Source organism: Grampus griseus, assembly GCF_964374135.1.
Source record: "Grampus griseus genome assembly, chromosome: 13".
Lineage (NCBI taxonomy): Eukaryota > Metazoa > Chordata > Mammalia > Artiodactyla > Delphinidae > Grampus > Grampus griseus.
Genome location: NC_139007.1, coordinates 62,590,041 through 62,615,408, shown reverse-complemented (window position 1 = coordinate 62,615,408; position 25,368 = coordinate 62,590,041). Strand labels below are relative to the sequence as shown.

The 25,368-nt window shown below is 39.3% G+C and overlaps 1 protein-coding gene across 1 annotated transcript; it reads left to right on the top strand.

The window, feature by feature from the left end:
- Positions 1–4,158: 4,158 nt before the first annotated feature.
- Positions 4,159–24,319, top strand: IFNGR1 (interferon gamma receptor 1; the record flags this gene model as incomplete). The annotated part of the gene is given in 8 exon segments (XM_082669228.1): positions 4,159–4,183; positions 4,186–4,341; positions 14,047–14,161; positions 14,853–15,016; positions 16,209–16,381; positions 18,314–18,503; positions 20,984–21,111; positions 23,204–24,319. Coding segments are annotated over 8 exon segments (1,506 nt in total). The 3' UTR covers positions 23,759–24,319.
- Positions 24,320–25,368: the final 1,049 nt, after the last annotated feature.

Here is a 25,368-nt window from a genome sequence, read left to right as displayed (position 1 = left end):
ATGGATAACTGCCTTTGAGTCAGGGGTTTGATCTGATATGATCAGACGTCAGCATGAGAGCTCTCCTCAAAAGGGGGCTGTGTGCAGGGCAAGAACAGATAGTACTTGGTTTGGTACCAGTATGATATCCAAACATGGCTGAATTCTCATCAGTGATCAATTATAGCTTGATCGACCATAAGTTTAACTATACCTGCTACATTCCCACAAGCTTGCTTTGTTCACAAGCTTGCTTTGTCCATTCATACATTTATTCAATAAATATTAATGGAATTATAGGCACTTACCCTGGTGCAGGGGATATGGCAGTGAAGAAAATAAGGAGCTTACTTTCTAGTGGAAGAGAGAGAGAATGTATGCTCCAATAATCCTGCTCTTCTCTTTGTAATAATCACCACAATTTCAGTGCGTATGTGTTTGTGGATACATAATGGCTAAAACGTAGTTAAGTAAGGGGCAGTGTGGAGGCAAGGGTAGAGTGTGAGAAGGTAGGGGAGTATCGGCTTTAATTTATAGAACAATCAGAATTCAGAACTAAATGCTTTAGCCACAGGGGCTTCCCTGGTGGAGCAGTGGTTAAGAATCCGCCTGCCAATGCAGGGGACACAGGTTCGAGCCCTGGCCCGGGAAGATCCCACATGCTGCGAAGCAACTAAGCCCATGCGCCATAACTACTGAGCCTGTGCTCTAGAGCTTGCATGCAACAACTACTGAGCCCGCATGCCACAACTACTGAAGCCCACGTGCCTAGAGCCCGCGCTCCGCAACAGGAGAAGCCACCGCAATGAGAAGCCCACGCACCACGATGAAGAGTAGTCCCGCTCGCTGCAACTAGAGAAAGCCCGCGCACAGCAACAAAGACCCAACACAGCCAAAAATAAAAATAAAAAATAAATAAATTTATTTTAAAAAGAAAAAATAAATGCTTTAGCCACAAACTTTTCAATCTGTTTCCTTTACAGGGAAAGCGGCAGACATTTCTGCTCTAGAGAAAAAGGGAAGGAAATGCTCGGGGCCAGGAGTCAAAGTGTGGTTTGTGCTGTACACCCAGTCTCTGCTCCTATTACAACATAGTTTTAATTTCTTAAATTATTTTATTTGGCCTTTATTTAACTTCCTCTAGGCCATGTTGAACGTGGCCTACAAAACGCAGCTTTGCTCCTGAGCAGCACTACTCTTTACACTTGGCCCTGGATTTACCCACCCCATAGCCCACACTGGGTTTTTTTGGATTTAAAAACTCACCAGAGGATATAGTGGGGACCAACGTATACTTGGATACTCTCTGGCCATTAGGCATTAGATGTTTACCAAGGGAACTGGCACTGTTCATTCGCCTTCTGTGTGACTATATAAGATTTATTTATTGGATTTTTAAATTATTTTACTCATCTTCCTCTTACCTCTCTGTGATTCTCCCTTCCCCCAGCTTTATTCAGGCTAATCCTCTTTTATCCTTCAGGTCCTAACGTAATTGTAACCGCCTAAAGAAAGAATTGCCTTAAAACTTAGACTAAGTTCCTGTTTATGCTCCTGTAAATCCACGACTCTCCCTGTTAATAGTTATAAGTTCAGTACTTATAATAGCTTGATTAACATCTGCTTAATCCCTCAGTAGACTGTAAGCTCCATTAGGGCAGGGGCCATGTCGGTCTTGCTCAGGTCTACACCTCAGTGTGGAGCAGTGTTGGATACACACAGTGGCACTCAATAATATTTAGTGAATTAATAAATATCTTTAGTCTCCAAGCGACTAGCACAGTGCCGCCAACGGATGCTGATTGTGAAGCTCTGCCCAGGACTAGGAGATTTAGCTCCATCCTTGCCCTGCTGCTGGGAGTGCTACTGGCAGACACCCTAGGCTGCCAGTACTCGTTGGAGAATGCCTTACTTAAAGAAACAGGCAACCCCAAATCATGTCCCCTCTCTGGGTGGTTTGTATCCAATGACTAATCAATGCTGGGAGTTGAAGGTAAAGCCACTCGTGCCAATTCAAAGATACCTCTAGAAGGCCATCCTGGCTCCAAGGGGTCAGCTGGGGCCTTTGTTAGGATAGCATTATAGATCATCTTCTGCTCAATCCTGTTCCTTCCACCTCCCTTTGACAGGAATCGATCCCAAGAGCATACAAGAGCATGTCTTGCACATCAATCTCCCCCAAGAGTCTACTTCGTGGGTAATCCAACCTGTGATGTCTGCTACGAAGATATTTACTGAACTAAACTGAATGTTATATTCAATTGATTTGAATGTTATGCTCCATAAACTCCCAAACAGCAACGATCATTTCTTACTTATCCTTGTATCCTTGCAATGATTAGAAGGTGACTTTTATATAGTGAGTGCTATGATCTGAATGTTTGTGTGCCTCCAAAATTCATATGTTGAAATTCTAACTCCCAAAGGTGATGATATTAGGTGGTGTGGCCTTTGGGAGATGCTTGAATCATGAGAGTGGAACCCTCATGAATGGGATTAGTGCTTTATAAAAGAGAGATCCTTCCTTCTTCTGTCATGCCAGGAAATAACTAGAAGCTTGCTAGCCAGAAGAGTAGCCCTCACCCGACCATGCTGGCTCTCTGTTCTCGGACTTCTAGTCTCCAGACTGTGAGAAATACAATTCCGTTGTCTATAAGCTACTGAGTTTGTGGTATTTTGTTATAGCAACCCAAACAGACTAAGAGAGCGGACATCACAAATACATGAAATGAAATATTTCCCAAAACTTAGTCTAGTTGAGTTAAAGCCTTACTATGCAAAGTGTGGCCTTAGTGCCAGTGGCATTGGCACTCTTTGTGAATTTTGTTACAAATGCACCCTCAAGGCCCAACCTGAATCAGAACAACGAAATCCAAACTGCATTTTAACAAGAACCCAGGTGGTTCACATTGATTTTCAGAAATACTGAGCTAAGGGATTTATTCATATAAGTAAAATTAATATTTATTCATACAAATAAATGAATATTTTTCATATAAATAATATAAATAAAGCCTCTATTTTGTACAGCATCTTCATAAGGTTTTTCTCTAAAATTTTTACTTAATGCTAGTGTAATCATGCCTTCTTTCATCCAACAAATACTAAATGAGTGCCAAAGATTTCAGCCCTACAAAGCTTACATTCTAGAAGGGGGAGAAAAATAAAATCAATATGCATATCATAGAGTGTGAGAGAAGGTTAAGTGCCACGAAATAAACAGTAGGGCAGTGTAAAGAGGACGGGAAGGTGGGCTGCAATTTCAAATTTTTGCAGAAGGCCATAATAAGCAGAGACTTGAAGTAGGTTCGGTAGTTAGCCATGTGCACACCTGAGCACAAGCCTGGAGTGTTCTAGTAAGGGCAGAGGCCAATGCGCCTCGAGTAGAATAGGTGAGATGATGCAGAGTAATAGGAGATGTGGTCAGAGAGGAAAGATCTCATGATGAGAGGCTGCTTAATAAATCGCTATTTGATATTTAATTGCTGAAAAGGTAATGCAAGTTATTTTTCCTCCAAGAATAAAGTAGTTCATGGCCGAGCCAATTCTATTTGGGCTATGCAAGTTTGCACAAACCATTTCACCCGCGAAGCTTCGGGTTCCTCAGCTACAAATGCAGGGATTAGAGAAGGCATGTAAGGGCTATTTCTGCCCTAAAATCTAAGTTCCCTGACGCATTGATGCCGAAGTCTTATATAAGATAAAGTAAGCATTGTGCTGGGTTGTGGCCTAGGGCAAAGTTCTGCAAGTCCAGAACACTGCAAAAAGAGGAAGATGCATCACGGAAGGTCATGCAAAGCTTAAAGAACATGACCTTTGGACCCAAGTTACTCACAAACCTGCGAGCCAAGGTCGCGACCACAGACTGTCGTGCCCCTAACGCCGAGCTACCACAGAGGCGGCCTTCGCGTTGTAGTCCTCCTCCCCTCCCAGGCCCCGCTTCCCCGGGCACCTCCACCACCCCGCGCACCTCAGCCACCCCGCACGTCCTAACTACCACGCTCAGGCCTAACTCCACGCCCCGGCCCCGCCTCCGCGCCCCGGGCCCCGCCCTCACGCCCCGGGCCCGCCTCCCCCACTCTGGCCCCGCCTCCCGTCCAGGCCGGCCTGCCAGTCCTGGTGGCGGCTTTGCTGTCCGCGCCCCACTTTCCCGTCCACGCTCCGCCTCCCGCTGGCGGGATGGTCTGCGGTGGAGGAAATGACGCCAGCCTAGGCCCGAGGGCCGCGCCGGGGGCCTCCCGCAATTCTGGGCAGCACCGGAGTCGGTCCGGAGCAGCATGGCTCTCTTCCTTCTCCTCGTCCTTACCGTGCAGGCCGGAAGCTGGGCTGAGATGGGCGCCGCGGATCAGAAGCTGTCCTCAGGTATTGTCGCTCGCGGCAGCGCCGCGACCGGGTGGGGACGGGAGGGGAGAGAGGGAACCCCACCGGCCAGGAACCCTCCCCCGCGCTGAGGAGCCGCGTCCGCATTTGTCCTCGACTCTCGCATTTGTCTTTGATGCCCGGTGGCTTCGGGTCCTAAGGGGGCGGCCACCGGGAAGGCGACGCAGGGTTTCCGCGGTTTGCAGCCTTCCCTTCGCTTTCTCCGGCCCCTTCCGTGGTTACCAAAACAACAAAACACGTTCTCTTAATTTTTAAATAAGTGAGTTCCCTGGTCAGCAGTTGTACACTGTGGCCACAGCTCATGACTTACATATTCGTAAGGTAGGCCCCGAATCCTTAGAAGTTCTTTCGCCAGCTGAGAATTGTGAAAAGGCAGTAACCGCCTCTTACGTGTAAGTCTGGAGGTGGTCCAGTGCGTGCACTCATGAGCCCATTTGTCAGACAGTAAGGTCTCCTCGCATAGCCTAGTTCCTCGTTTATCTCCGCCTGCTTTTTGATGTTTCCCAGGAAACATGATAAGAACATGTTTTTTCTAAAGCTAGGTATAATGATAATTAAGAGCTCCAGTGAAATCAGTAGTTTTTCTGCAAAAGGGATAAACCTAGATTTTCAGAAAACCGGACAGTCTTGAGTGTCTCCTCTGTGCAGGCAGGTAGCAGCTGCCTGGAAGGGGTCAGGGAGACCCAGCCTCCTTTACCCTTGGCAAACTCTGGGTCTGCACCTCTGTGTTATGACTTCCTCAGTGAAACTTGTTAGATGTGCTCCATTCATATCCAGCTCTCCTTTGGCTTGCTGTTTAGAACTCAAGCAAACAAATATCATTCCTTGAAAAAGAAATTGTGCCAGGTGTTGGGAATACAAAAATGGGAATTATTTAGTTTCTGCCTTCAAGGATCGTGATTTTATAGCTAACAGTTATCAGGCACTATTTTAAGTTCTTATCACACCATTTCCCACAAGTCCTATAAAGTAGGTGCTGTTGTATCTCCAAATATGGATGAGAAACTGAGGCACAGAGAGGTCTAGCCAAGTTGCTGCTATTCACTGGGGGGCTTGGCAGTTGGGTTCCAGAGTCCAAGTTCTTGACTCTGCACTCTGCCATTACCTAGGGCATTAGTCATCCACAAGGGCAGTTGCAATCCTTTGTGATAAGATATTGAACTTACACATAGGTTACTGGAAAGCAAGATATGGGTGTCTGCCTCTGAGCAGGGGAATCAGGAAAGACTTCACAAAGAAGATGACCCCAGAGTTGGAACTGGAGGTGGAGAGAGACTTGTGTGTGCAGAGGAAGGGCTGTGAAACAGCAGGTTGAACTAGTGGAATAATTTAAGCATTTTATTGTACAGTACGTGTGTGAGGATATAAGGGGAGAAAGGATATGTGGAGAGGTAGGAACCAGTTAATGAAGTGCCTTGTCATGTGTAACAGCAAAGGACAGAAACACAGCTTTGGCTCTCACAGACAAAAAAAGGAATTTATTGGCTCAGAGAATCCAAGTGAGAGTTGAACAGAAAGGTACAGATGCCAGCTGGGCCTCAGGAAGTTGAACCTGGAACTCAAAAGTGCCCAGACCCTCCATTTCTTACTGCTGACTCAGTGTTGGCAGTCTTCTCGATTTGGCAGAAATCATGGATGTTGACAACTCTTGGGTTTTGACATCTTGCAGCTTCCTCCACCATAACAGGATCCTGGAAGAAGGCTCTGATTTGCCTAGCTTGGGTCAGACGCCAGCTTGCATGGGAAGGATATTGTTACAGGTGGTGACAGTAGGAGACTTCCCAGAAGAAGAGCAATAATGTTCCTGAAGGAAGTACAGGTGCTGAGCCAACAAAATAATAGGCTCGCTCTCCCTTGCTCAAGTCAGTGGACAGCCGTGGGGTTATTTTAAGGAGATAAATGGTTTCATGCAGGATCAGATAGGCCACTTAGAAAGACCATTCATCTTACAAAATAGTTTGGCGGTAGACTCAAAGGAGGGAGGTCACTTAGGAGACTGCTGCTCAAGTCTGGGAGGAGGCAGTTTAAATGGAGAAGAAGAAATTAGAAGACAGACTCAGCATAACTTGGTGATTCACTGGATGTGGGAAGAGAGGAAGAGGGTGACCGAAGTTCCTGGCTAGGGCAGAGCATTAAACCAAGTGCACGGCCCTTCCTTCTGAGTACAGAGCCCTCCTGAGCATGGGGCCCCTCGTGACTACACAATTCGTATGTCCTTGAAGCCGGCCCTGGGAGTAGGATTGCCTGCTTTCCCCCCACAGGAAGATCTTCTGTGGCTTCTGTACTTCAGCATTTTATAAACACAGGTGTCAGCCACCTTCTTCCCGTTTGTTTTTCCACTCTGGGTATCATCTGAAGAGCATACTGGTTTAGCACAGCAGTGGGGCTCTTAACTTGCCTTCTCCACTTGCTTATCAACTCTTCATTCTCTAACTTTAGGTAATGCTCTGGGTGTGTTGAAATTTTTCATTATTTTCTTTGGAATCTGTATGTTTTTCAGAGATTCAAAATACTTAAATCTGTGCATTTCAATTATATTTATTGAAGAGGGTATTAATAATAGTTTTTTCATTTTATTCTGATTCATGGTTTGTATGGATTTTTGAAAGATCCACCTTTTGCTTCTATATAAAAGAAACCCTAAAGAATTGAAGACAAAAATAACCCCTTTAAAGAGCTGTCTTATACAATTTGACAGTAATAGCGCAATTTTTGTATAAGCTAAATGGATAATTTATGTTTCCATTTTAATTGGACAAAGAATCAGAATGAAAGACGTACCAGAATTAAGAGAGTTCCTGACAAGAAGGAATGAGTTTACTTGTAATTTTCTTATTAAGGGAGTGTATTTCAGATTATCCCAATACTATTCAATAGATATCCATTTCAATCATGTCCATTCTAAATAAATAATTTAATTTAATACATTGTTCAGATTTTGCAGTGCTGTCATGTGATGTGATGGTATGATAAATCAGGCAAAATTACTTGAAGCAAATGCTTGTGATGTCATCAGGAAACAGTTATCTCCAGTTCCTATTTATATATGGAGATTATTTTCCCCATCTTTTATTAAACTATCATAGAAATGATGCTTAAGCAGCTTTTGTTAATTAAAAACAACAAAACTTTACACACTGTCAAGTCTTTAAGTAGCTTCTCTAAGCCTTTTTTCTCTTTTTGATAAATATTACCTCCCTCCTAGGATGGTTTTGGTGCTTAACTGAGATAATGCGTAACAAAGTTGAGCTCGTAGCTTGTCATGTAGTAAATGTTTAATATATGTTGGTGACTATTGTTCAATTATGTGCATCATTATTTTCACAAATATATTTTTAAATATTAAATTGATTTAGTTATGAATGAGAAATTGTGTCAGCTTTTAAAAAAACTCATCCAGGGCTTCCCTGGTGGCGCAGTGGTTGAGAGTCCGCCTGCCGATGCAGGGGACACGGGTTTGTGCCCCAGTCTGGGAAGATCCCACGGCCCGTGAGCCATGGCTGCTGAGCCTGCGCGTCCGGAGCCTGTGCTCCACAACGGGAGAGGCCACAACAGTGAGAGGCCCGCATACCGCAAAAAAAAAAAAAAACTCATCCAGATCAATATGAAAAATTTAAAGTAAGCTCAGCAGCTGACTCCTTCCACCTATTTCCTGTTCTTCATAGACTGAAAAGGCCTCTTTAGTTTTTTCAGTTCCTAAACTATTTCTCAACTTAGAATGAATTAGTCCAAAAGGGAGTTAGTCTTGAGAAATGACTTCTCTCAGGGACTGGGTGGATCTGGTTCAATTAGAATTTATTGGCATGCCAAGCAACCCAACTAGATGAAATTGAATAAACAGGAACAATAATAGAACCCTGCATTTCAGATCAGGAAAGTGGCTGGGGAGAAGTTTTTTGGGTAAGCCCTAACTTGGTGATTTGAGTGAAAGATCTGGGGGGATTTTAGTTAATTACGGGTTCAGCGTAAGCCACTCTTTGATATGCCCATCTCTTCAAAAAAAAAAAGGAGGAAAAGTATTTCATTCACATCAGGTGCATTACTTCTGGGCCCACATTTAAGAAAGAGAGAGTGAATGGTAAAACGTGAAGACAGACAGGAGGAAGAGAAGACTGCAGGGATACTAGGGGTCTTGACCCGGCTAAGGAGCTATCATATGGAAGGTGAAATGGTCCTGAAATATTTTAGATGTCCTCACATGAACCCTTAGTTCTGGTACTCTTTTTCTGAAGGTACAAGGAAATAACAGAAGGAAGTAGAAAAAGGACCGTTTTTCCATTAGTTTCACAAAGTGATGGATATGATTCATTTCAAAGCCCCCAAATATTGATATGTTTCAGTTTTAAAACTTCTATGAATGCTTGAAACACCATGTGCAAGAATTCTTAAATGTCTTTATTCATCTTAAATCTAGAGGACGCTGCTACTTGCTAAGAGAAAAAGTTGGAAAGCATTAAGAAAAAGTTATTTTATCAGCACTATAAAACCATTCAGTAGATAGATCATAATCCTAAATATATCTGAAAAAGATGCCAAAGTCCGGATTTGATGTTTTTCACTTTTTCTGCCTGGATTTCTCATGCCATTTCTCATTTTGCAGTATAAGAAGAGACCTTTGTGAAAACGTCCATGGCCCCTCATCTTTAACATGAGGAAGTTGTTAGCTCTTTTCTCTGAGAGTTGTTCATTCAGTAAAGGGTCTGGGTGCTTTAATTTAGAGTGTTTGTTTTTGAGTTGTAGTGTCAGATGACCTAGAATCCTCCAAAACGATTTAATTACTGGCCCGTGTATCCTTACTTCTTCATGCTTCTCAGTTTGTCCTTCCCATAGAGAGGTTGGTGAGCACATAGTCACATGGTGTCTACAGAGTACAGAGCTCTGTTTGGCCTTAGATGCATGCATCTTTTATTTAGTCTTCGAATGCTATTATGTAAAAATCGGTGAACTACTGAGACTGTGCCTCTTCCAGTAGAGGCACAGATACTTTTGGTGATTATGGGATGGAGCACAGGAGGCAGCCCATGCTTCTGTCACCGTCCATGCAGAGGAAACCTGGAGATGTCTGTAGCTGTTTGCTTCCCCTTCTGCTGCCTTCCCCAGTAATTACTACAGAGCTGTTCTGGCTGCTGGTTCGGGGGCTTCCGTGACATCTCCACTGCCGCATCTAGCGGCACTGCTTCACCACTTGCTGATCTTCATATGTCTTTTCTGTTCTCTGCCTTGGTCTTTTTTCATATTTATCACCAGGAAACAGTTAGTTGTAACCAGAACTCTCCTTTTTGTCTGCATTGTACTTAGAATGTTGTGAAAAGTGATTCTTCTCTCCTTTGTTTGGTTTTGTTTAATCCTCAGCTGCTAGTTCCTAGAGGAGTTCTGGGAAGCAGATCTTAAAAGAGCTAAAGTTCACTCTGGATAGGATGCAGATACAATGCTCCAAATAACTCTGAACCATTTCCAAAAACAACACGTGTTACAGAAAACTGTCGGCATTTTAAGAGCTAGGGAAATCTGCAAGATTATTCTACTTAATGAAATCCTCTAGTAGACTCTTTCCTTTAACCCCACACTCTATTTCTACATATATTTTTATTGACATAGGGTAAATTTTTTATGAATAGAAGTTTGCTGTAAGCCTCAATTATTTATCTGAATATGAAGCCATGTAAACTTTAGGTTATAAAATTCTGAAACTTAAGAAAACGAGTTACTCATGTCAATTTATCATGAGATTTTAGCAAAGATGACAAAGGCAGATGTCTAATAACCGCATGGTTTCTCTTCTGGTAGCGTTAAAACCACAGGTTACATCCTTTGGTGTCAATATTCAAAAGTTTCTCCTATAATCTAGTAGTAATTTCTGTTTGCTAGTTCCGTTGAAACCTCTTCTCCTACCACCTGTCTTGATTGCTTTGGAAGCTATGGTTTAAGTCCTTATCCTAGTCTAACCATGTCAAGCTTTTACTTAAATTATGGGAAATATCACCTGACTCACACGAAAAACTAATCTAATGTAGCACAAGTCTATTGCTGTTTGTATTTTATAATGTATGATTCAGTAACCTCTTAAATTTAAATGCACTTTATTTGATATTCTAGAATACAGATTGATTTCTATATGCCTTTTCCTCAAATGCAGAAATTAATCTCAGATTGAGTACATACAGTTAAAATGTCATTCCTATTGGGAATAATTTTTTTAAAGGAGGCTTAAAAGGAAGTGAAGAACTTCACTGGAAATGAGAAAGAGGATCCTTGTTACACAGTGGCAGGAAGCTTAGCAACACCATCACCTTCAGTAGCAGGGAAAGTAGGAAATGTACCTGGTGAGCCCAGTGGCCTAGTGAAGGAGGTTTCCAAGCAGATTGCAGGTGCCACGTGGTTTCTTCTTGTTTCTTGTAAAATATAAGATTAGAGAGAGTAATCGAGGGAAGGACTGTTAAACAAAAAGAAACCAGGGCCTGATGGTTTGTAAATTCTCAGCCATGAGAGAAGCAAAAGATGCTAAAATTAAGAAATGGCTTCTGAGGGAAGTTCTGATTCATTATGAGTTTGCTTAACATCAGGTACCTCTCTTTCTTATCTTGTTGCAAAATTATATTTGTATGTGTGATTATTATTTGATATCAATGTTGAATTGAACCTGGAGAGGGGTGCCTTAATTTCCTCCTCAACCATAGAATGTAAGCTGTTTGAGATGGTTGTTCTGAAGTTGAGGTGTGAACACACCATAGAAAAAGGAACCCTGTTAGGGAGACCTTAGTCTACCCTGCTGTGTATGACCATGGGAACTCCACCAAAACCAGGGCTGAATCTGGCAAGACCAGTGCTTCCTGACTCACCTGCAAGGAAATTGCTTAGAGAACCAAAGATGATAAGTACCAGCAACCATCAACAGTATTCCAGAAAGAAAGAGTAAGTAGGAAAATGGTAGATATCTGATCACTGGCTGCAGATCAAAGGGCATGTTGTGCTTACTGAGTACTTGAATCTGAGACATCCTTCCAACTTCATAATCTCAACCTTTAGGCAAAAATTGTTTTGCTGCTTTGGTGAGTCATACGGAAGTTAGACATTTCAACAGTAACCAAAGCTATTCGCTGAGCGGGAAACATAAAATGTACTGGTTTATCAAAAAAATTCTGTTTTATTTATCTATTTATTTATTTATTTTATTGGAGTATAATTTACAATATATTAGCGTCAAGTGTATAACATAGTGATTCAGTATTTTTATAGATTTTACTCCATTTAAAGTTATTATAGAATATTGGCTATCTTCCTTGTGTTGTACAGTATATTCTTGTAGCTTACTTATTTTAGACATAGTTTATGCCTCTTAATCCCCTACTCCTATCTTGCCCCTCCCCCCGCCCCCGCTGGTAATCACTGGTTTGTTCTCTATATCTACGAGCCTGTTTCTGTTTTGTTATAGTCTGCCATTTGTTTTTAGATTGCACATATAAGTGATAACATACAGTATTTGTCTTTCTCTGACTCATTTCACTAAGTATAATACCGTCTAGGTCCATCCATGTTATTGCAAATGGCAAGATTTCATTCGTTCTTTTTATGACTGAGTAGTATTCCATTGTGTATATATACACCATATCTTCTTTATCCATTTATCCACTGATGGGCACATGAGTTACTTCCATATCTTGGCTATTGTAAATAATGATGCTATGAACATTGGGGTGCATGTATCTTTTCAAGTTAGTGTTTTCATTTTCTTCAGATATATACCAAGGAGTGGAATTGTTGGATCATATGGTAGCTCTGTTTTTAGTTTTTTGAGGAATCTTCTTACTGTTCTCCACAGTGGCTGCACCCATTTACATTTCCACCAACAGTGCAAGAAGCTTCCCCTTTCTCCACACCCTCTCCAGCATTTATTGTTTGTAGATTTTTTGGTGATGGCCATTCTGACTGGTGTGAGATGATTTCTTATTGCATTCTGTTTTTAAATTAGTTTTTCCTCCTAAATAAAAAAGATTCCTAAAATTATAATAAAGCAGCGTTTCTCAGTGTTTGGCACTCGTGGCATTTTGGACTGCCAGAATGTGGAAAGCTATCCTGTGCATTATCCGATATCAGCAGGATCCCTAGTCTCTATCCTTTAGGTGCCAGTAGCACCCCACCACTAACACCCAGTTAGGAGAACCAGAAATGTCTCCAACAGTGCCAGATGTCCATGGGGGACAAAATCACCCCTTGTGGAGAACCACTGATAGAAAGGAAAAAATAATCAGAAAAAAGGAAAAAAATGGTAGTAGAATCGAATTGTCCTTTAGTCCATATAACTCTTGATACATGTTCTGCTTTGAAACGATAATACAGGTGCTAAATAGTTGTAAATTAAGACAATGTACCAGTTCGGGTTCAAATATTGGAATTTTTACTTTGGGAAAAACATAGTAGGTGTTTTCTTCAACAGTAAGCAAATAGCCTATGTGTGTGAAATTAACACCTCACGTGACAGGTGAGGAATTCTGAAGTAACTCTTTAGTAGTATAGCAAGGAAAGAACCCAGATTTCTTAATAGCCAACCCAGGGAATATTTTTCTTATTAGAGCAGTCTACTAAGTGTAAACATAAGTGATCATCATTATCATCTGGGATACTTTAAAAAAGTATAAACTTTTGGCTCTCTTTGAATTTTTTAGGATGATAAGTTATGTTTGGAAGCCACTGTACCTGACCACATTGCTATTCATTTATTTATTTTATTTGTATAAGCACATCATGTTTAGTGGCGTTTTCCAGATAGATCGAATTGAATAAGCTTAAATTCCAGGTCATATTGCGAACTCTGTCTATACCTTCATGTTCATTCGTGAAGAAGGGAAGGAAAGGAGGGAAAGAAAGAGGGAGAGAGAGAGGAAGGGAGGAGATGTGTGTGTGTTCAATTTTTTAAGGGGTGCTGGACAATAACCTTTTACACTGAGCAGGGGAAAAAATAGCTGCTTTTAGTAACTAGATTATGGTCATGGTAGTGTTTGATTATAAGATGGTAAAATGACTTCTGCCTGTTCTCTTGTGTGACACTTTCATGTCTTCTCAACAAACGTTTTCTTAATTGGTTTAGAAGAGCAAAAGCAGGAAGAAATATAGGTTATGTTTTGAAAAAAGCCATGCACACCTCAGAGAGCAAAATGTTGATGAAACTGGAATGCTTGATGGCTCCGTCAAGCAATCGTTAGGCATCTATTCCTGTGCTAGAGAAAAGGTAGTAAAAGTGTGTAATAGTCCTGGGTGGAGGGTTGAGAGCCCAGGTAGTATTTTAGAGTGAAATTGACCATCCCTCTTGTAGCCAGTTCTTCTCTAGACATTGAATACAGTCTGTGGTATCAAATATAGAAAATTCTAGTGATTAAATGAGTTGAGGATTATTATTGCAACAGGCAGTGCAGTTATTTATAAAAACTCCTCAAACATTCTAGGAATTTATTGCTCATACTATATTTGTGTTCCCCTTGCATTACAATGTTGTTTCAGTAATTTAAAATGAATTCAAACACTTCTATACATTTTTTAATAAAATTAATTTTTAGAAATACCTTAATTTAAATACATTTATTATCTGTTCTGGTGAATTCTTTTCTTCAAGTACATATTTGGCTAATTTGGCTTCTTATATTGAGGTTCTCTAATGTTAATGTTAGTTTCTGACATCCATCCATCTTACAGTGCCAACACCAACCAATCTTACAATTGAGGCCTATAACTTGAATACTGTTCTGTTTTGGGATTACCCAGTTATGCCACGGAGCCCTGTGTTTACTGTACAGGTGATGACCTATAGGTGAGTGTCACTCTTTTATCTTTTTCATTCTGTTTTTGCCTAGGTCCTTGCACGTTTCATGACTGTTTCCTTCCATCATTGTTCCTTCCCATGTGGCACAACTTCCTGAACGGCTTATAGACTTCCAGAAGTAATGCAAATTAAGGATGCAAATTAGTTCTTTTCAGAATACTTCCTGCCATTTAGTTCTTCTTCCTGTCAGAATTGAAGTAGAGGAGTATCCCTAACTTCTGACATTTTATGGCATGACAAATAAAGGTGACAGTTCTGTATTAAAAACAGTGAAGTCCTCTTACTTCCTATAGTGTATGTACTGTTGAATAGAAAGAAAAATTTAAAAAATTTTTTTGACAAGTGTTAGGAGTGATTGTAATATGTTGGATTCTGTAATTAAGTAATGACTCAATGAAATCGATTTGTTTAAAGAACAGATTTTTAAAAATTACATGTGGAATGTGGTTTGTACAGGTCTTATTTTGAATTGAGCCTCTTTATTGTAAATGAATTTACTATAGACCTTCTAACCAAAGAGTAAAGGTTTCCTACTTTGTCTAGCTTCTCCACCCTATTCTTACTCAACTCTTTCTACCAGCTCCATGCTATGAATGGAAAGCAAAGCACAGACAGAGATGGTTCAAGTTTATGTATTAACAATAAAAATTACCTTTGTGTTTCTTTTTCTTCATTTTAGGGATGGGCAATGGATTGATGCCTGCAATACCTCCCATCATTCTTGTAATATCTTTTCCATAATTGATGACCCATCAAGTCCTCTCTGGGCTAGAGTTAAAGCCAGGCTTGGACAAGAGGAATCAGTCTATGCACAGTCAAGAGAATTTATTTTATGCAAAGAAGGTGAGTGGAATGTATACATGTCTAAATTTCAATCTTATGCATGTCTTCTGTATATATTTGCTTTTATAAGCAGTTGCTAAAAATTATCAGAATGCCCCAGAAACATTTGGAGGAATTTAGGGAGTTCCTGTCTTCTCTTCTCCCAAGCCCCACAAAATAGGGTTAAGAGGCTCCCCTCACTTTGCCCCTTCTAAGCTGTGACACTTCCATCCCATGCAAGTGTGGGTCTGGACTCTGCACCCCTTCCTCTCTCTGTCCTCTGTCACTCCTCCCTTAGTCGCGTTCACTAGGACTGTGAGAGCTGCTCTCTGTCTTCCCCTCTACCTTAACTCCTCAAGGCCTTTGGGAATTTTAATACCAATTTAATACATTAAAAATTTTAGAGTTCCATAATCGCCTTCATCCTAGTTCAGCTTCAGCCCCCACCTTGGTTCTGCTCCTTCTTTTTTGGATCATGCCTACTTTTTTCTCTTCTACAGGCCCCTCCTCTACTTGCCCTTGAAGTAGTTTTATTCCCCAGAGTCCATGCTTTTGTCACCTGACAATTATACCATCTGTATGTCAGACTTTTCCCACACAGATTTTTCAAGGGCATACTATGTGCCAGAAAGTATGCTAGTTCCTGAGGATACATTGGTGAGTAAAGACAGACCTGCCTGGCGCACAGTAGGTGTGCAATAAATACGTGAAGAATAGGTAAATGGTTCACCTACAAGGTTCCAGACGTCAAAGACATATAGTAAATATTTGTGGAATCAGTGAATATCTAGTTCTGATTTTCATAATAAAAATTGAATGTATTTAGCAAACTTTTATAGAGCCTCATTCCAGGTATCCATAGGCATTGGAAATACAAAGAGTTTCAGTGAGGATTCAAAGATAACTAAAACGCCTTTTCTGAAACGATTTTTAGAGAACATTTTCTGTTTTCTGTTTAATGTTTTTTAATCTACAGAAGCAAAGATGAAGGAAAACTAACTTCATAGAGCTTCTACTATGTCAAGGCTTTTTACCAAGATTCACTAAGGACAGTTAAAATATCTTCTAGGTATCTGTGGAATGATTTAAATGTGGTCCTGCTTTAGAACAACAAGAACAAAAAGAGTAGGTTGATTGAGTTTTGGTAGTGACATGTAATACACTGTGAAGTTCCAAGGCTGGTACAAATTCTACTTCTTTTTTGTCCCCTCAGGGAAAATTGGACCACCTAAACTGGTTATCACAAAGAAGGAAGACCAAATCATTGTTGATATATTTCACCCTCTAATTACTGTAAATGAAAACGAACCCGAAGCCATATACGATGATGAAAATACTTGTTATACATTCACGTACAATGTGTTTGTGAGAATAAATGGAAGTGAGGTATGTTTCTATTTCATCTTTTTCAAAATGGAAATTTTTCTGTTGCTGGCATAAGTTGTTTCCATATGTGGTGTAATGAAAGTGGAATGTTCATGAATATTCAGGCAAGACTCATGGATCGTAAGTTTTACTAAGAAAAAAGGAATATATGAATGCTGCTGCAGGGAATCAGTACTGGCATTGATCTTTAACACTGGCCATGTGAAAACATTTTAAGTTTTTCTTTGCCTCTTTTAATAGCATGGTCCTAATCTAGGATATTAACGTGTGTTTTTCCATTTCTCCACTGGTAAGATGAGGATAATTTTAATCTTTTCCTCCTCATTGGTAGTTTTGTAGTGATATGAAATAATACGAAGCTCTAATTGGAATCTTTGTTTTTGAAAGAAAACACCAGCAGTACTACTGTGTGACATGGTTACATTCTAGCACTGCTGTGCAGACCACACTTTGACTAGACTTTTTCTGTTCCATCCATTCTCCACAGCACTGCCATTCCTTTATTTAACAATATTTGTTAAGCACACGCCTGGTGCCTTCTAGGCACCAGGAGATAGCCGTGAACAGTACAGACAAAAGAACTCCAGTGATAAGTACTGTGGAGAACAACACAGCAGAGAAGAGCGCTGGGCAGTAGTGGTTTTCAGCAGGCCGGCCAGGCCTCACTGGGAAGTGTTAACTGGAGCCAGGGCTGGAGGAGGTTAGGAGGTGAACTCTGTGGATGTATGTGGGAAGAGTGTGTCAGGCAGAGCCTGGCAATAGCACCAGGCATGTGAAGGGAGCAGCAAGGCTGGCTAGAGCGTGGGGGCAGATGAGGTCAGAGAGTTCACTGGGGGCCACTTCTCTAAGGGCTTTGGAGGGATTGGACTCTTATTCTCAGTGAGACATTGTGCCTCTGGAAAGATTTAAGCAGAAAAATGACATCTGATTTAGGTTTTAAAACATCACTTTGGTTGCTAGCTGAGTTGTCTTTCTAAAGTGCAGATCTGACCATATTACTTCACTGCTTAAAACTCTTTAACAAATCCCCATCGGCTACAAAATAATATCTAGATCCTCTTCCATGGCACGGCCTGCAAGGCCTTCATGATTTGGCCTCTTGCATCATTTCCAGCTACCTGTCTCCCGTTCCTTCCAATTCATTTTCGTTTGTGCTTTGGTGAACTGCTTCCTGTTCTTAGTTGCCTGAAGGTACACTGCTCTTTCACAGAATGCCCTTCTCCACCTTTTCTACTTTGGAAAATTTCTGCCCGTTCTTCAGTATTCAGCTGGCATATCATCTCTCCTTCGAAATCTTTTCTGACAAGCTGGACTGTTTCCTCTTCTGTGGTCTGGTTGTTCCTTGTTCCATAGAGTGGTCCCCTAGGAGTACTTGTGACTCTCTTACATTTCTTTCTTATCTCTCTTCCACACTCTATCATAAGTTATTTGAGGTCAGACACCACTGCCCTACCTTTGTGTTCTCAGGCCCTAGCACAGTGATCCATGCAGTGTGGCTGGTTGAATGAATGATCAACTCCCAGAGATTGCTTCAATCCCTTCTGTGTCACTGCCAAGAGATCCTACAGCCTTTGTATAATACCTGTGTTATTCTTACCATGAGATAGATGCTTTTCTCTCTCACCAGCTAAGTTTCTAGCACTAGAGGAATAGGACTAATGAACATTTGTTGGTTTGACAACTAAGAGTGAACATTACTGCTATTTGAGTTTTAAATTCATAATCTCTATTTTAATTTTTAAATTTATTATCTCTATAAAGAACATTTTAATGGATATATAGCACCATGCCATGTTGAAGTAAAAAATTGACTTATTGTTTGATATCAACACTATTTTCAGACATGTTCCCAACATTCATCATATTGAATGATATTTTCTTTTCAAATTAAAAGGAGTCATGCATTTTCATTGTTTTTTTCCCTCTTTCCAGACCACAAATAAAATGTACATAAAGAAGGAAGATGATTGTAATGAGACTCAGTGCTTCTTAAGTATTCCTGTGTCCTCGCTGAATTCTGAGTACTGCGTTTCAGCAGAAGGAGTCTCAGAAACGTGGGCTGTTACAACTGAGAAGTCGGAAGAACTTTGTATTACCGTTTCTGATAATAACAGCACAGAAGGTAAGTTCTTGCCATTTTTTCCTAAATGTAGTGAGTGATCACTAAAATAGGGTAATGTAAAAAGAGGCAATTTGTAATTTCAATAAACCTCTGCTCTTTTAAAAAATACTCAGTAGTTCCGTTCTTCAGAGAAGTTCTAAATTAAAAATAAGGCCATTTTTCAGGCATTAAGAGATACAAAGCAACCAATTTAGAAAGCCATGTGATGACCTTTTGACCCAGGAAAGAAAAAATATAACAAAAACATAAAGCCATGTGCATAAATGTCTGCATTTCAGGATCATGCATAATAATATAAGTTAGTTTATTACTCCAATATAACAAGATGTTATATATCCATTAAAATGTTCTTTATGGGGACAGTAAGTTTAAAAACTAAAAGCCGCAATGTTCATTGACTAAAATTGTGTGATATGTGAACTGGACAAGCATTGGAAATGAACATCCAAAAATAAATGTAGATTGGTTTAAATGATGGATTGTACGTCAATTTTATAACACATTTTAAAATCATTATTTTTATTTTATTATTTCCTGTGTGTGTGAGAGGGATGCATATGATAGAACTTCAGAACTGGCATTCTTATTTGGCAGGTACCTAACAAAAATTTAGACTTTTTTTTCATGGTACAAAATTTAAATGTTCATTATAGATAATTTATAAGGAAACAAAATTATCTGTAGTTCTAAGTTACAAACACTCAGTTACTCACAGTTTGGTGGTTTTTTTCCATCCTGTTTTTTCTTTTGCTATGTAACCTTGATCATATTATGTAGTATATGTAACTTTGTATACTGCCCTAAGCATATGCTATAAATATTTTTCCATGTTATTTTACATACTTTATTAATATTATTTTTAATATCTCTAGAACATTTTATTATGAAGATCATATTTATTTAATGTTCCTCAATTTTTGGACTTTTGATTACTTGTAGATTTTTCGCTGATAAATCATGCTTTGGTGATTGTCTTTGGGTGTATATATAATTGTTTTGATTGTTCAGATGTTTTTAGAACATACCTTCTAGGTTAAAAAAGTGTACAAAAAATGACACAGTACAAATTTCTTTTTGAAGAATGGAAATCTAGGCTGAAGAATCAGACCAAACACCTAAAATTAATACTAAAAACTTTTAGGCCATTATATGAGGGTTTCAAATAGGTGACTTAAAATAATGCAGTGCATTTAATACCAGTTTGTGTTATACTATTTGGAGGAAGAAAATCCTCATCAATGCATAAAATTTGAAATAATATAAATGCCCTAGATTTATTTAAAAAAAAAAATCCTGAGTTACAAACTGGGCTGATACTGTGTCCACACGATGGCACCATCGTGGCTCATAAGCAGCATCCCCTACCTGCCTGCTCAGTGCTTCTAAGCAACGTGCCAGTGTTTCTTATGGAGTTATTTTATCTTTTCCTATTGTAATAATTTTTTTCACCTCCTGTAACAGGTGTGATTGATAGAGGCATTTATTTGAGTGACTTCCAGAGTCATTATTAGAATAGAAATTAAAGGTAATAAAATGCTATGAAGGAGGGCAAACACCACCACAATATGTAGAGTACTGTTAATTTGTTTGTTTGGTTTGTTTGTTTGGTTTTGGATTTGTTTGTTTGTTGTTTTTTTTTTTTTTGGCTGTACCACACGGCATATAGGATCTTAGTTCCCCGACCAGGGATCGAACCCGTGCCTCACGCCTCTGCAGTGGAAGTGCGGAGTCTTAACCACTGGACCGCCAGGGAAGTCCCAAGTACTGTTAATTTGGAAGAGAAGACTATGGGGAAAAAAATCTTGAAGATTGTGCTGTGAAAATAAAAAGCAGCATTAGAGAAAAATATACAACCGTGATTATAGATGTTTGTGCTCTGAAACAGATCTTCCCAATTTTATATTATTCGTTGTATCTGGTTTTCATTCGGGGGACTTTATTCCTGTTCAACTTTCCTGTGTGTGTGTGTGTGTGTGTGTGTGTGTGTGTGTACACACCTGTGTATTTTTATAAGTTTTTGTAATCTTTAAATGAATAACAATTTAAGAATTCAGAAGGGTGGGACGACATTATTTTAAGAGTTAGAGACATTGCCAGAATTTATTTCTAAAGAGATATATTTAAAATTTTTTTCTTTTGCCTCTTCAACTGAGAGAAAAGCGTAACTCTAGAAACACTCTGTATTTGGGGCTGTAAGGAAATTGTTATGAAAAAGTTATTTTAGCCACATCATATCATGACAGTGTAGTCGCAGAAAGTTTAGGATCTCAAAGCTGGGAAGAATCATGTTGATATCTAGGACAGGTATGTAATTTTTTACTCATCTCTCCTGACTTCTGTGTCAGTGTTCTTTAAAACTGTGACCATATTAATTACCTGCTATGTAAATCTGTTGAAGAATAGCACTAAGACTATAACTGTCTGATGGATATAGCAGTGTTCCATTGTAATTCTAATCTGTGGTTTTTCCCTTTTCTTAGATCCTGTTTGGATTCCAATTGTTGCTGCTTTACTGCTCTTTCTAGTACTTGCCCTGGTAGTTGTATGTTGTCTTGTTAAGAAGATGAATCCATTTAAGAGAGAAAACATCATGTTACCCAAGTCCTTGGTAATATATTTAAATATTTTTTCTTTAATTGTATACAGTTGGCCCTTGAACAACACAGATTTGAACTGTGTGGGTCCACTTATACTTGAATTTTTTTCAATGAATATGCTGGAAATTTTTTGAGATTTGTGAGAATTTGAAAAAACTCTCAGACAAACCACGTAGTTGAGAAATACTGAAAAAATTAAGAAAAAGTTAGGTATGTTATGAATGTATAAAATAGATGTAGATATAAATATAAGATGCAGAATATGTGTGAATTGACCATTTATGTTATTGGTAAGGCTTCTGGCCAACAGCAGGCTATTAGTAAAGTTTTTGGAGAGTCAAAAGTCATATGTGGATTTTTTGACTCCAGAGGCGCTCAGTGCCCTTAACCCTTGTATTGCTCAAGGGTCAAATGTACACTAAAATGTTAATTTGAAATTTTCGATAATTCTTAAAATTTGTTTTTTAAAGTAGAATGATGTTCACCATGTCACCTATCATAAATAACTGAGTCTTCCACACATCCAAAGCCACATATTTTTTACTATGCACTATGCTTTTTTATGCATGGGGCAAAGGCACAGTGAGACAGTGCTAAGGAGCTTAAAGTCCAGTGGGAAAAATGATAAGTATTCAGTGGTTGTCCAGTGTGATAGGTTCAAAGACAGACGTTTATGTACATGCCAGTGAGGACTTCTTTTCTTGTACTTCTGCAGGGTAGGGTTAGTCATGGCTTTTCCAGAGACAGTGATGCCTGAACAGTCTTGAGGGACAGATAGGAGTTTACCCAGGTACTAAGGGACAGTGTGTGCTAAGGCCCAGTGTCAGGAAAGCGTGGCTTTTGAAAATCTGTAAATACAGAAACTCTTCATGGTGGTTAGAGGGTAGAAGGAAAGATGACCCAACAGTGAGTCTAAACGAGAAGTGTGACATTTTAATGCCTAACATTTAAAAGTCTTTGTCTGGGGCTTCCCTGGTGGCGCAGTGGTTGAGAATCTGCCTGCCGATGCAGGGGATACGGGTTCGTGCCCCGATCCGGGAAGATCCCACATGCCGCCGGGAAGATCCCACATGCCATGGAGCGGCTGGGCCCGTGAGCCATGGCCGCTGAGCCTGCGCGTCCGGAGCCTGTGCTCCACAATGGGAGAGGCCACAACAGTGAGAAGCCCGCGTACCGCAAAAAAAAAAAAAAAAAAAAAAGTCTTTGTCTGATGAAAAGAACATTTAAAAGTATCAGAATGATAACTATTTAAATCAAATATGACAGGCAAAATATCTGTGATATGCAAAGGGCATATTTAAATGTGTTATGGAAACATTATCTTTAAGTAGCGGGGTTAAGAACTGTCAACAGTTAGTAGACAATTCACCTATGAATTATAATGTTCTTACTACTAGTAGTTAAGCACGAACCAACCTTGCAGCGTGCTATTTTACACCCGCTAGAGAAGGAAAAATAAACCTGAATATCCATTAGTACCTTGTAATAAAACTGGTATATGCTGGCAAAAAGTAATTATAGCCCTGAGGGGAGGGTAAGCATACAGTGGGTGTACAGAGTAGTAGCATCCTAAACATGCCACACTCTTAGATTTAGTAATTCCTCTCTTAAGAATTCTTAAAAGATAATTTCATAAATAATAAAGATGTATAGAAATATTCACTTCAGCATGTTCTATAAATGGTGAAAATTGGAACACCTTAATACTTAGTATTAGAGAAATTATTTAACCATCAGTGTAAAATTACTGAGCCCATGAAGATTAGAATTATGAAGACAAATGATGAAATACTACATAAAATAAGTAGCTGTACTCCTATTACAAATGTAACATGCATACGTGTCGAAGGTAGTACACAAAAAGCAACATAGGTTGGTGAGATAGTGACTTTCTAAAAATTCTAAAATATTGTTTTTGATCTTAATATATTTCCATTAAAAAGAAAGAAAAGGCAACTATCAGATTCTATTACACTGTTATCCTAAATATGCCATTCAGTTGTATATTTAGTTAACCATTACCATTAGACCATTTTTCTTTTGAGGATGAGCACTTAAGTTTAATAATTTATTATTTTTAATCACTGATTTCTCTTCCCCTAGCTGTCTGTGGTAAAAAGTGCCTCTTCAGAGACAAAATCTGAATCAAAATATATATCGCCCATCACCTACCAACCAATTGCCGCAGGAAGTGAGCAGCTCTCTCCAGGGACAATTTCAAGCGTGCATACTGAGGACAGTCCAGGAAAAGCAGAGCATGGAGAAGACCTTTCTAGTGAAACAGAAGTGGTGATGACTGAAGAAAATATTTCTGACTTGGCCCCTGGTAGCTCTCTGACCCCAGTAAAGGGAGAAAATTCTATGCATGCAAGCAGTAACCAGTCTGAAACCTGCAACATCACTTTAAATGTGTATCACTCCAGAAATGGTTCTGATGGTGGCCTTGTGGTATCAGAAAACTGCTCTGACTCAGAATTTCCCCCAAGTAATAAAACTGAAATAAAGACAGAAGGACGAGAGTCCATAACGCTGAGAAACACCACCACCTCCTTTGGTTATGACAAACCCCATGTGTTAGTGGATCTGCTTGTAGATGAAGGTGGTAAAGAGTCCTTGATTGGTTATAGGCCTACAGCAGATTCCAGAGAGTTTTCATAAGATCAACCAAGGTCACCAACTTGGAAGGATCTGCTTTTCCTGAAGTTTTTCTGCTTTGATTTCATGAAAAGATCATGATTTCAGAAATTGTGTCTTCTTGGTATTAATCAAGTGGAGTGTCATGGTTTAGATAAAAGTGTAAAGAGCCTGTTTGACACTGTCACTTTTGGTCAGAAAACTGCAGAGTCTTTAATAAAAAACAAAAACCACTGTCACATGTGAACCTTTCCATCTAGATTTGTGAACAGTAACAGTGAACGGTCTCTAATAACCCTGCTTCCTATAATGGTAGGTGTTATGCCCAGGGTCTTTTGTAACCACTTCAAGAGATAAAATGGATTTTTTCCTTTCTGTGCCTCAGCATGGTATTTGTTTTTGGAAGTTTATGTATATAGTCTTTCCTAATACTTTCAGAAAAAACATGAATGCTTTTCAAAATTGTCCTTAAAATTGAATTGAAATCAGTAGTGTTAATAGAGTGTGTAAATAAAAACATGTATATATTTTTTATGGAACATTGCATTTAAGGATTTTTTTATAATAAAGTAACTTCAAAGTTCATTTTGGTATTCATTTATTCAGGGTTAACTAGAATATTTTTTATTCATTTGCTTGTTTCCATCCATTAATGTTACAGAATCATTTTCTAATTATTCATCTCTGATCTTTAAAATAGTCCTAAAAATAGCCTAGTCTTTAAAAATGGTCCTTTTATATCTGTATCTTAATATTTAGCAATCAGTGTGCAGAACACACAAGCTGTGTGTCCCAAGCTGTTTGGGGGGAGAAGCAGAGATTTAGCTGTAGAGGGTGTAGCGTGGGGAGTCTCTAGCATAAAGATGGTGGTCAAAACCACAGGAGTGGGTGAGGAAGAGCTAAGTAGCATGTGGCGTGAAGAGAGAATCCCCAACCAGAGGCAAACCAAGCGTTTATATACCACAGAAAAGTTCTTGGGAATTACTAAGAGGATAGGAATTTTAAGACTCAAAAGTGAATTAACTGACTAAAAAAAAATGTTAAATACAAATTACGTGAGTAAATTAAGCCATGGAAAAAATATTTCTCCTCATTTAAAAGTGCAAATGGAAACGCATTGCTGGTTTATTACTGGGAAAAAGGTACCAGTATACTCATTTGGGGTATACTCATAAGCAATGTCTTATGAATTGCTTTTTAAACTGGTATAGGAGTACACATAACATCCCATAAAAATCCATATCCTTTACAGAATCTAATCTCTATTGTAGGAAAATTATAAGAAGTAAATTTTTAAGGCAAATGAAAACTGTAGACATTAGAATGGGAAAAAGCAAAAATATGAAAATAATGGATATAGCCAAGGATAAGGTGATAGTTACCACTCTTCATAAGGAAGGTGATAGGTATTACCACCAAATGTAAACAGAGTACCTGTTCTTTTTACCCTAGCTAATTCTGATAATCTTTTTCATTTCTCCCAGTCTTTATAGAAAAAATAATGCCTTCATTTACATTTCTTTCATAATTAGTAAAGTTGGGCATATTTTATATATTAGGTATTTATACTTCTGTGATGACTAAAGTTGTCCTTTGTCCATTTCTTTCTGGGCTGTGTACATCTTTTTTATTGA